We start from the raw sequence: 12,487 nt of genomic DNA, 5'->3' as shown, positions 1-12,487 counted from the left end.
AGGGTAAGAAGTTCGCAGGGGTGAAGTTGATGCAGATAGCACAGGACCGGGTTAATTGGAGGAATATATGGGAGAGGTATCGCCCTCCAGTGGGTATAGTCAGGTTGATGATGATGATGACTTCGCAACTATATTTTTAATTTATTACTGCCATGGAGTGCATATCGAGTCCCATTATTTTGTTTGATAGCTTTGCTTATCACGCATGCACCATTATCACTCACATTACTCCCCTAATGATGCCTATATCTGTCTATATGGCTACATACACCTGGGGTTATGTATCGACTACAGTATTTGCTCGAAGGCATGTGTGGTAAGAGGTACGCGTAATGCCCTACGTGTCTCCTTCATTGTTTTTCGTCGTAAAGTGTTCAAGTTACGTAACGTATCCAATAATAAGTCTGCATACTTGTGCAGGGTACCTCCACCATGTTCATAACTGTTACATTTACGTTGATCATATATGTTACATTTATGATTAAACGTTTTGAAAGGTCATCTTGATTTACATTTGCGACATTACTGAAATTTTAACATAAAAATAAGATTAAGAACAACAAAATATTGTTCGGCCAAAAGAAAAAGTGAAGCATTTCTGTAACAGTTTCTTGCTAGAAGGACCGGACAAAAAATGAAAACGAGTAAGCATAAACAGAGGAAGAAGGCAGGAGTGAGGCCTTAGCGCTAAGGCAGTCAAAGCAGTAAAAAGAAATCGCGCATCTCGAAACTGCTTTTTTATCTTGTAGACTTGCATAAGAGAATACCTTGCTGTCATATTAAGGCTTTCGTAGTGTGAAAGAGGTTCCTTGTCTATCGTTTTATATTTTATAAAGTTTTAACCCCATCATCTCGTGTTAACTAGCCGACTTTTGAGCGCAATAATACAACCAGCCAAACTCGCCATTTTGCTGTAATAAGATCACTTGCTCTTCAATGTACCCTAAAATAGTGCCGTTAAACAACGTGCTCACCACATATCCTTCAACTAAGGCATTTCTTTTCTTCCAGGCTTGCTCGATCAGAAACGGCTGACTATGGCGACCGAGATTTTTCGCAGGATTGAGGGTCTCTATTTGGGCAAGCACTTCCGAGAGGATGCGGTTCGCTCTGCTTTCGCATACAAACCACTACCTGGAGATCTCTTTCTTGCTGCTTACCCGAAATCTGGATCTACATGGGCACAAATAATCATCTACTACATCTTAATGAATGGAGAAGACCCGGAGGACCCTTTAGAGCCACTCATTCGACTTCCATTGCTGGAGATGCGGGGTGCAAACGCTGCAATGTATGCTCCAAGACCAGCGGTATTTAAGACGCACTCACCGTTCTACTTAGCTCCGTATTCACCTGACGCTAAGTACATTTACATTGCGAGAAATCCATATGACACCTGCGTCTCTTACTACTATCATACAAGAAACATTCCAGCGTACAGATTTCAAGATGGCACCTTCGAGGAGTTTTTCGAACTGTTTCTCACTGGTAGGGTTGATTTTGGGGACTACTTTAAAAGCGTGCTATCCTGGTACGAGCACCGCAACGACGAGAACATACTTTTCCTCACGTACGAAGAACTCATACGGGACACGCCTGGCTACGTTTTGAAAATGGCCGCGTTCATCGACCCCGAAAAGGAAAAAACGCTCCAGAAAAACTCAGACATCATGACCGGCATTCTTGAGAAGACTAATTTTGAAAACATGAAGACGTTTTTGCAGTTATATGTCGGGCAAATGGCTTCGAGAGCATCGCCATTCTTCAAGCTCATCCGGCCGGAACTGCTTGAAAGTTTGCAGAACGGGTTCGACTTTTACAAGGCGCCCATGACTGGGGAATTCGTGCGGAATGGAGAAGTTGGTGACTGGAGGAATCACTTCTCCCCCGAACAAGTTTCGAGAATGAAGAAAAGGATAGCCGAGGCCGTAGGACGCACAGACCTCATGAATCTCTGGAAAGACGTGAGCCTTCCGTAAGGGTTCAGTGAATGTTGCAAATGTGCCAAAAATCGGCAGAAATATACCACATTGCTCCCAGAAGCCTAATGTGCTGTGGTGCAATTCTGTTTTATTTCTCTTATACTGTAGCAGTTTTACGTTATTAAGTTTTAGTTAAAGTTTCTTACAGCATCCATTATTACCTTTCAAGAAAAAAGAAAACAGACATTTACAGCTACACGTGTTTATTTACATTGCATGCTAACTTTCTATCCATTTTTCTTTCTTAGCTCGTTGTGTATTTCTAGAGCATCTGCATAGAGTTTCTCTAACTAGAGGGAAAGCTGAGGGCGCTGCACTTCAGCCACCATCGGCGCGCTAAGCATCATGGGCCGGTGTGCTACTTGATGCGGGACAGTCGGTTTTTCTCAGGTGCGTGGAGTGCGTTACTGCGATGTTTGTTTTTCGTCATCATCATCTCAAGGTGCGTACATAGACCGCAAAAGCCATAGTAGCGAAGGCGCAAAAGCAGACGTCGCCAATAAAAGGTTTCTGTTTCCCGAAATGCCACTAAAAACTTTCTTATGTGATCGCACAACCATAAATATTTTCATAACGTTTCTTTCTTTCGAAGTTTGCCTATTAGGTGCGAAATATTGATATTTGTGCTGCTCAAAACTAAGCCAATAGGAGAAAGAGCCATCGCTTATATTCGATAAATCTCACATTGACATGCTGTTCCTCTCTTTTCTTGCTATTTTTAGTCACAAAATTGTATGTTATGACATTATTTACGGGAGAACAACGTTTATCTTTGCATTGGATTTGGCCAAAAGTTGTAGTTCTGCACTCGGTAGCTCTCCGGCCCATGATGCTTTGAGCGCTCATGGTGGCTGAACCGGTCGTCAGGAAACTGCTTGTAAACTCCCATAAACGGCAGCACAGCTTTCCCTCTAGGTAAGAGTAAGAAACTCTATGATCTGTTGAGAAGGCGAATCTTCGATTATGTTCTCAGGTAGCCATTTCTGTGCCGTTGAACCATGCCTGGTACAACCTCGCGTGTCTTGATGTCTTCAGCAAAACCAAAGGACACTCTACAACTTGTTAAATCGCAAACCAATCGCAAATTGCAAATCAGTTTCCAAATAATTTGCGCTATATTTCATTTAGGCCTCTCTACAGTTTTTTTGGCGATTGTTTCAAAAATGTCCATTGCGACCGCAAAGGGTAAGCTGCAGCGGGAAAGAAGGCTTAGCACAGAAACGCGGTTGATACATATGGCAGCATTTCATAATGTTCACGAATACAGATCTTAAGATGGGTCGACGAGACGTGGTTGAGACAAGTTTTGGGAGGCCTGCCTTCATGCACGATATCAGAAAGGATGGCTCATAAGAACTGTCCCCTTCGTTGGCTGAGATTTCGCGCTAATTTCGTAGTTGTCATCATAATCATTCTTATTTAATATGCCTTCGCGTAGCTGAAAACGGGTAAAGAATTAATGTAGTTATTTGAACAGAATAGCACCGGTCGAATAGGAATAGACGCAGCTCTTCCCGCACAGCGTGAAAAGAGGTAATTTCAAGGTGAGGTACTTAAACATCTTTTTCACATATGAAATAAGAACGTTTTCCTTGTTGCAGTGCATCATAAAGTGGGTAATAAAATTATATTCTATAGTGACACAAAGAGCAAACGGAACTTTGGTGAATACGCGTGAATAGCTTTTTAATAGGCAATATTTTAAACATTAGCTGCACCAAATTGGCCCAAAATATTAAATACTCCCTACTAGAAGATAGGATTATATGAAAGCTTGAATGTACCGTTCTTCGATGCTATGTCAGAAGCAAGTATTGAAAGTTAAGAATCTTTTTGTGCTAAAAAGGCTTGGCCATGAAATGGAACCACCTACAGCAGAGGGTGGCATTGTAAAAATGAGGATTCACTGTAGTGTTGTTGACATGAAATCCTTCACATGTCCCTTATTTCAAGACCCGCCCGGAAACCGGTAAATCCTCTGTGCTAAGCAGTCTTTGAAGTTGGGGGGGGGGGGGGGGGGGGGGTTGGCGATGGACACCATCCTGGGTGCAATGCATAAAATAAGTTTCTTTTCCCAAAGCTGCCTATATTGCATGCTCCAAACGGGGCATTTCGCGCGATCTTTATATTTGAATGATCTGAATATCGCTGTAACGAAAGAGCTAAGAAGAAAAGCGTCACTGGTTGCAGCGTCTTTGTTGGGTCAGCATTGCTTCCACTGATTTTATTCTGTGTATATATCTACTATCGCGCACAGCATGACTTCCAACGGCCAGAAGCGGGCCGCAGCGCTTCACAGAAGCATGGTCGGATCCACAAGCGCAGTCAATGAAAACAAAGGGAAATGATTTTGCTCCTCAAGATGTCAGCGTTCTCCTCTGTGTCGCCTACTCTTGGGAGTAGCACAGAGTTCCGTGCAGCTTAAACATCGCATCACCGGCGCCTGCGTGACGATGCTATGCATGGCAGAGCATGGCGCCTGGTATGATTGATTCAGATTGCTATCATGGGCGTTTATCACACCAGCATTTTGTGCTTGTGGAGGAGAAAACATGGAAGCACGGCAGTGATCTCGGCGTACAATAAAGGCTCCGTGCGGGCAATACTACGCTTTCGAATTAATTGTGTTGAGGAAGCGATGCGGGAGATGCAGCTTTCTGCCAGAATATTGAAATCCTTTCCACTTCGTTTTGAAGCGCGCCGCTCGCGACATTACCGTGCGTCCGCAAAGTGCCGCAGTCACATGGTCGCTGGTTTAAAGTTGCATTGAGAGTGATAGTACCATCTCAACAATTTTTTTCAATACACTTACTATACTGATTTCGGTTGTGCGTACCTTGGTGAAGGCCACTCTTGCGTCTTTTGACTACTACAATTGAAACTCCATGATTTATTAAGCAGCCGCTAGCACTTTACTTTGCTACGTGTATTTACCCTTTGTAGGAACATTCGTAAGGTTAGTGAATAATCGTGTAACTTTCGACTGTTCATATTCGTTAGCCCAAGTTGCATTCATTTCGAATTCCAAAAAGCAATATTTTCACACCGTTATCCAACAATATAATTTTTATCTGTTTACATTTGCGGTCAGACAGACAAGCTGCCGGCTGGTTGCTGTTATAACATATTTCATCCGCAGGTCGTATCACACCAGCACTCAACACAGAGAAGGAAAATGCAGAACCGCTGACTAAATCCGCTGTCCAAAAGCGAGCCTTTGACCGGTGGTTGCCGCAATGAACCTGCGGAACCATGTCATGTGTCACCTGCAAAAAGGCATGCCTGCCATATCATCATCATCATTATCATCCGGATTATGCCCACTCTAGGGCGAAGGCTTCTCCCATATAGCTCCTACTATCCCGGTCCTGTGCTAGTTTCATCCGCCTGACCCCTGCAAACCTGTTAATCTCATCTGCCCAGCTAACTTTCTGCCTCCGCTTGCTGCGCTTTCCTTCCCTTGGAATCCAATTTGTTATCCTTCGAGACCATCGGTTATCCTCTCTTCGCACATGCCCTGCCCATGTCCAGTTCTTCTTCTTGATTTCGACTAGAACGTCATTACCTTGAGATATTTCTCGGGCCCACTTTGAACGCGTCCTATCTCTTAAAGTTTGTATGCCTCTCTGTGTTGTCCTCCGTTTAAGTAGTGCCCTTTTTTAGCCTCCACGTTTTAGCCCCATAGGTGAGTACAGGTAAGACACAACTGTTAAATACTTTCCTCTTTAGTGATACCGGTAAGTTGCTAGTCATAATCTATGAGTACTTGCCAAAATGCGCTCCAATTTAATAATCTTCTCCTGGTTATTTCTCTATCATGGTTCTGATCTGCGGTTACTACCTGCTCTAAGTATACATATTTGCTTACCCAGGTACTTCCAGTGTTTCGCTACCTATCGTAAACTGCTGTTCCTTCCCTAGGCTGTTGAACATTATTTTCGACTTCTGCATATCAATTGTTCGGCCTACTTTTTTGCTTTTACTGTCTAGATCATCAATCATTGTTTGCAATTCATCCGCTGAGTTACTTACCAAGGCAATTTCATAAGCGAATCGCAGATTACTAAGGTATTTTCCATCAACCCCTATCTCTAACTGCTCCCATTCTAAGCCCCTGAATACTTCCTGTAAGCAAGATCTGAATAGTACTGCGGAGATTGTGCCTCCTTGCCTAACGCCTTTCCTATGGGAACTTATGATGGCTGTGTGACCACTATAAATATCTTCCAGTACCTTCACATATGGTGCATCTACACCCTGATTTCGCAATGCTCCAATGCCTGCGGAGGTCTCGATTGAGTCAAATGTTTTTTCGTAATTAATGGATGTTATATTAGGGGTTGGTTATATTCCGAACATTTTTGTATTCCTTGGTTGATGGTATGGATATGATAGATAGTAGAGAATCCTTTTCGAAAAACGGATTCGTATTTTCGTTGCTTGAAGTCCAAGTTTGCCCTGATTCTAAAGCGATTAACTTAGCGAATACCTTATATGTAACATACAGTAAGCTAATTAGGCTAGAATTTTTTCATGTAGATTGTGTCCCCTTTGTAATGAATTAAGATAATGTTTGCGTTCTTTAATGATTCTCGTACCGTCGATTTCAATATGCATCGCGTACTGTGAGACTTACATACGTTTGTTACAATTAGCACAGCGGAGAAGAAATGAGCCCATGGGTTCGAGGTTTAACCGGAAGGGACATTGTCGGTGCTCTGACTGACGTCACTCCGCGGTTATTTTCACACGCTGATCAAGTTTGCTTTCGCATCTAAGGGCATGTGGCGGCACTCCGCGCCTTCGCTCCATGTGTCTCCAGCTGGGTGGCCTATCGGCGCGGCACTCTTCGTCGCGCGAACAGCGTGGAGAAAACGTCGCATGTATCCCAGCCTTGACAGGATCGAAGAGTTTCAGCCGGACGTGGCAAATGGGGATAATCATAGAGCTCACTGGGGCAGGCGCTACTCGAGGAGCAGGAAGTGACATAACTGAGAATTGGTGCCGTTGTAAAGTAACTGAAAGCGGAAAGCGGCCGGCGCAACTTAGCTGGTATCGCGATGGTGGATGGGCGCCGCTTATGCGGCGATATGGCTCTGGCTTGAGGGTGGCGTGTATGAACGGCGGCGGAATGGCGATCATCGGCTTGACCTCGGTAGACCGCAGCGGAATCGCCGGTGCGATTGCAAGTGCTCGAACGCTCTGCCAAGCCATAAGAATTGGATAAATTGGATTGGAGAGGATAACCGATGGTCGCTTAAGGTAACAATCTGGATTCCAAGGGAAGGAAAGTGTAGCAGGGAGCGGCAGAAGTTAGGTAGGCGGATGAGGGTAAGAAGTTCGCAAGGGTCAAGTGGATGCAGCAAGCACAGGACCCGGTTAATTGGAGGAATATGGGAGCGGCGTTTACCATATAGTGGGCATAGTCAGGCTGATGATAATGATGATGATGATGATGAAATTGAATTTTTCAGTCTCGGGTTACTTGATGACAGGTCTCGGCTTCCGCTAGACAGGAAGCAGCGTGATGATCACATGACGTTGCAAGCTTCTTCTATCATTTGCTTTCAGGAGATGATGTCAAACATCATGTCATCAAGGCTCAGTTCTTTCGCAGTGACGTCACACGCACGTTTGTGTTTTGGCGTGTGTGCACCACTAAAATAATAACGGCACCAGCCAACGGTGCTTTTTGCAAAAGGAGCGTGACATGCCTGAATGTGAAGCGCTTTACAGAACTCAGTGAAGGGTTGGTTTGCCGTTGCTGCTAGCGAAGTACCTCCAAGGACACAGCTCACTGCATTCAGAAGCAAACCAAGGCGTTTAAAAATATATTTACAATAAGCTTTAGCTGCTCCAGTACACAACGGTTCGCTTGCGACGCTTTCAGACCTACGCACTGAAAAGTTTAAGGAACAGGTGAAGAACTTGACAGCACTACAAACCGTCCGTTATCGGCACTCTGGACGCTTCCGTCTGTACTGAAAATGAGAAAGCGAAGATGCAAATTTGCAGCTTGGGTAATTTTTTAGCGCACGATATTGTCTGCAGTAACACGAAAAGTGCTCAGAATGCACTCTGAGTCTGACTCAATATGGCCGACGGCCCAGGAGCATTATCGGTGGGCGGGGCATCTAGGCTGCCCAAGGAAAATCGAACACCGGACAGCTGTGTCAGCAAGCAGTTCTGGACAGCCCGGGCCTGATAACGGAAAGCACCCAATGATGGAGAGAGCTCACTGTTCATTTACAGGCTGCAAGGCTGACCCCCGAGAGGTTGTGTTCGTTGTGTCCTCTTGCTTCACATGTTCTGCTCTGCGCGAGGACGGCGCTTCATTCTCTTGTTGCACGCTGAGGCGGGGATGAAGCTTTCATTCGAACAGCAACTGATCCCGTGACCACGTAATCTTAGAGGAAAACACTGACGGTGTGTTATTCTACCGATTTCAGCGCATCGAGAAGAGTCCACGTTCTCCTACTATCAACTCTTTCCTTTATTCCGAACACACTTTTATGGCACAAGATTTGTAGCCCTTGTGGAAGGGCTGCGCACAACGGGATGGAGACATTACCATGAAAAAAAAAAAGAAGAAAGGAGCATGTCGCTCCACAAAATATCTATTAACCGCGTCTTTTCTAGATATTCATACAATTTCAAAAGCGGGATTACCTTTGGTGCTTTGGGACAAAACATATTGGCAATTTCCACGACAATTTGAAAGTCGAGCGTCGTATCTGAGCGCGCAGGGACCTCCAACAAACCGAGTTACTACGGCGCGCAGGTGTCAGATGACATTTCGTGTCCTGCCCACGCAACGCTGTTCACTGCTCCCGTGGAGGCGACGACCAGAACACGTGGCGCATGCCTCTTGCAGTGATGGTCAATGGCCGCAGTCGCTTGATACGCAAAGAGGGCGCGGGAGTTTAAGCGCACAAGATATTGTTGTTATGTGCTGAGCCATCGCGTGGAAGCCAACCACGTCGTCGAAATTTTATAATCTAAGTAACTGTTTTAAAGGTCAGCAACCAATCTAAAAAGCAAATAAATGTGTCTCTATAATTTGGAAGAGTTAACCATCTTTCAAGTTCCCCTCATTAGCCTGTTTTCTTATATGTCATCACTGGTATTATGACGCTGCCAAAACCTTTTTTTAACTTTGAAAACGCATTATTAATGATTGGCGAAGTGCTCTCTGGAAACGTCTAGTACACTGATCAACATTATTATGAGAAACGGGAGCTGGCAGTGCTTGTAGAGCGCAGATAATGTAACTGATGGTCAGTAAGATCCAGCTGTACAAACTCAGACCGCTTCACTCTACACAACTCGCATCTGCATGCGGCGAGTGTGGCACCCGCTACTTACTCAAGGACACGTATGCCATATATGCCCTGCTTTGGTAAATTCTGCAGGCAACATTTACAATCTATAAGTTTAATAGTGGACCACTTTCACCGACCCTGAGAACTAGAGTACCTTAAAAGAACAGAAGAAGAGTTCTCGTCACTTCAACAACTATTTGGTGTTTGAAGCCTGCTTAGGTGCTCCTTTTCGTGGTTAGAAAGCAAGCGGCAGTTATTTTTGACCAGTAACACCTGGAAAGCGCTTTGATGGATACCTTTCAAAATGTGCCGAATCTCGTCGCTTTCTGTCATCGAGAAGTTCACACGATGACACGAGTGTATTCATTAAAACTTCCTGCTGGGCGAGTTGGTAGTTCATCTTGATGTAGGGTTTTTTTAGCGCAAAACAAAGACAAAGACAAGAAAGGCGAGACGTACACACACAAGCGCTTGTGTGTGTACGTCTCGCCTTTCTTGTCTTTGTCTTAGTTTGCGCTGAAAAAAACCCTACGTCAACACGAGTCTAAAACATCCTCGACGTAGCTTGTGAAAGCTTTCCCGGCCTCCCGGACCAGCCCACGCAAACGTTCTAGGTGCGAAGATTGCGGACTGTACGGAGTCTGAAGACATGCGCAACCCGAACACTGAAAGTAGGTCATATCGTGTCGTCGGCTAGTGATTACCAGAGTTTGACAATTTTCGAGAGGCAAATGACGACGCTCTTCAGTTTGAGTACGTCGTCTTTCTTATTGTGCGCGCAGACGCGTTCAAGGGCGGTGAAATCCATTCCCCAGATTCTCGATTGTCGGTGCTGCTGAAGACGTGCGGGTCCAGATAGGCGGGGCATTCCGAAGCAATTTTTGAAGAATGCAACACAATGGGCTGGGGACGTGAGGCCGGTGATGACACTGTCAGAGTCGGCCACCGAGGTGGGAAGCCGGCGGCTGTGCAACTCAAAGGTTTGCAGATAAGGTCGAGACACGCGGCCACCGCCAAGCGTAAGGCGGGATTTAAGACACTGACACTCGTCAGAATGGGAGCAATGGTTTAGTGGTTTGGCAGTTCGTAGCCTGCATGGCAGCGACACTTCTCGCCTTCGTCTCCTTCAATTTGTTCAGCTTAACTTCGCAACAATCTGAGTTATGACGGCATAATATTAGCATGCCGAGCCATAATGTCCCTGCCATGGAACACGTCGAGTGTAAATTGAGATTATGTGGAGAGGTCATTTTGTTCTCCCACTGTACCTGTCTACGCCTATGATTGCGATGTGCATAAATGTAATAACCTGTGTTAATTGCTTTCAAGAGTATTTCCAACAAAATATTTTTTGTTGGAAATACTCTTCATATTTGTGCGAACACTGCACTATGAAATACTCTTCATATTGCGAATTAAACATCGAGATTTCGCTTCACTCGACGGTCCGTAAACTCATAGTGACCTTCTTCCTCCATCGCCCTAAAGTAATGCGTGTTTTAAGTTTACAGTCGCTCAACAACGAATCGTTATACTCTGGCCAAGATGCTCCGTATCCATATAGCTCGTCTCAATCTTTCGTCTGCTGTTCATGAGTGCCTTTCTTTCTTCCTTGCTACTCACCAAAAAAAAGCATGTGTCGGCAAAGCAAGCGATGTGCATAGCGCCGATTGAAATTTCGTAAGTCAGGCGTGATCTGGTACGCTATTTGAAGTGCAAAACAACATCTGTGAAATTAATATTACGTTTTAATATTTTCTTTCTCTGCATAAACTAACACGTCTACAAACATTAGAAGATTTGCTTTTTCATTGATGTTTTACATTTTCAGGAGAGAAGAGCTTTGCTCCATTCTGCTCCGAACTGCTTTTACAGCTCCGTCTTACTCGAAAGCACATGCAATATTGCTTCAAAAATGGTCGAAACCGGCTGCCTCGATGTTTTGCCACCAAATGTAGCGGTACACTGTTTTTTCCTGGACAGCCAGCCGTTATATTGGCTACATACCAGGCGATCTTATCAAGGTAAGTGAAGCGGCCTTCAGAAGCTCAGCAGGTGGACTGCATGCTGTGAGTTGCGGTTTCGTGCTATAGCGGCTGTCATATGGAAACAATTGCGCCGTACGGGCTTTAGAAGTAGAACGTATCTCTTACTGAGCCTAATAAGAAAATATTTACTTAGACACATGAAGGATAATTTTGTTTGCAAAAAATATAGAAAGCCATAATCAATTGAACTCATAACGCAAGAATGCTTTGCGTACTTGACATAGCACCTTTGCTCAACCTTTCGAATCGCCGGTGCAGAGAGCAGCGGGAAAACAGATACCAGGTGCTACCGCAAGCCGTTATAAAACATATTCGTTTGGAGATAAATACCAAGATATTCTTGACCTTCTGCTGTGAAAAGAAGCAGCTACTTCATCATTGAGCCTTTTTCTCAATAAAAAGCATATCAAGCCTGAATCAGACGCAAGCATACACGGAGCATTATGGGGGTGTTGCATGAAAGGTAAGTATAACTAGAAGCCTTTTTAAGTGTGATGGAAATTTATACACGACCTATAGACAACACGGTGAAATGAATAAACGTCCAGTGTTCTCCAAGGAAATGTATGAGGAGCCACAGGCCGAAGACGGCGAAGTAAAAAAGCTGAAAGAATGAAATGCTACCCTTCAGTGCCACCTGTCCTATATATGAAGGAACTACAGACCGCTGCGAGCAATTTATGAGCACAAGGGTAATGTGAAAATGGATTTGTACACAAAAGAGCGCAAATTTCTACTCATTGATGTGAACTCCCAACTAGTGGCGGCACTCGAAAGCATCATAGTGGTGGGCTCCACTAATCTCTTCAATATGTCAATTCAAAATGAGCAAAATATTTTAGTCAAACTTGGGGCTCTTAAGTGTACAAGCAAGCATTCAGTTTGTTGATGTTATGACGAGAATTGTTGCTCCGGTCAGCTGTTGTTATTAAAACATCTGCGCGTGTTTTGGTTTATTGTCTTTCCTCTTCAAGGACACGTGCTTAGGCAGCAAATCATTATACTTTGAATAAAAAAAAAGATAAAAGGGCGGTTTTTAGTAAGTCAGGAATATGAATTTGAGATTAATAAAGGTGTTTGATCCTAAAAAAGATAATCCAAAGCCCTCTTAAATGTTTCAAAATTCTGGATTTAT

At 44.3% G+C, this 12,487-nt stretch overlaps 1 protein-coding gene across 1 annotated transcript; it reads left to right on the top strand.

The window, feature by feature from the left end:
• Nucleotides 1-1,037: 1,037 nt before the first annotated feature.
• On the top strand, nucleotides 1,038-2,034 carry LOC146176372 (sulfotransferase ssu-1-like). The gene has a single exon (XM_084580951.1). It carries the CDS (start codon nucleotides 1,038-1,040, stop codon nucleotides 1,977-1,979), a length of 942 nt encoding a protein of 313 aa, XP_084437077.1. The 3' UTR covers nucleotides 1,980-2,034.
• Nucleotides 2,035-12,487: the final 10,453 nt, after the last annotated feature.

This window comes from Amblyomma maculatum, chromosome 10, assembly GCF_055883805.1.
Source record: "Amblyomma maculatum isolate TAMU_Amacu chromosome 10, ASM5588380v1, whole genome shotgun sequence".
NCBI lineage: Eukaryota > Metazoa > Arthropoda > Arachnida > Ixodida > Ixodidae > Amblyomma > Amblyomma maculatum.
Note: the sequence above shows the minus strand (reverse complement) of the source record. Positions and strands in the feature narration are given on the sequence as shown.

What these genes read in the sequence shown, in the direction of transcription:
- LOC146176372 (XM_084580951.1), top strand. Translation starts at nt 1,038, where the DNA reads ATGGCGACCGAGATTTTTCGCAGGATTGAGGGTCTCTATTTGGGCAAG.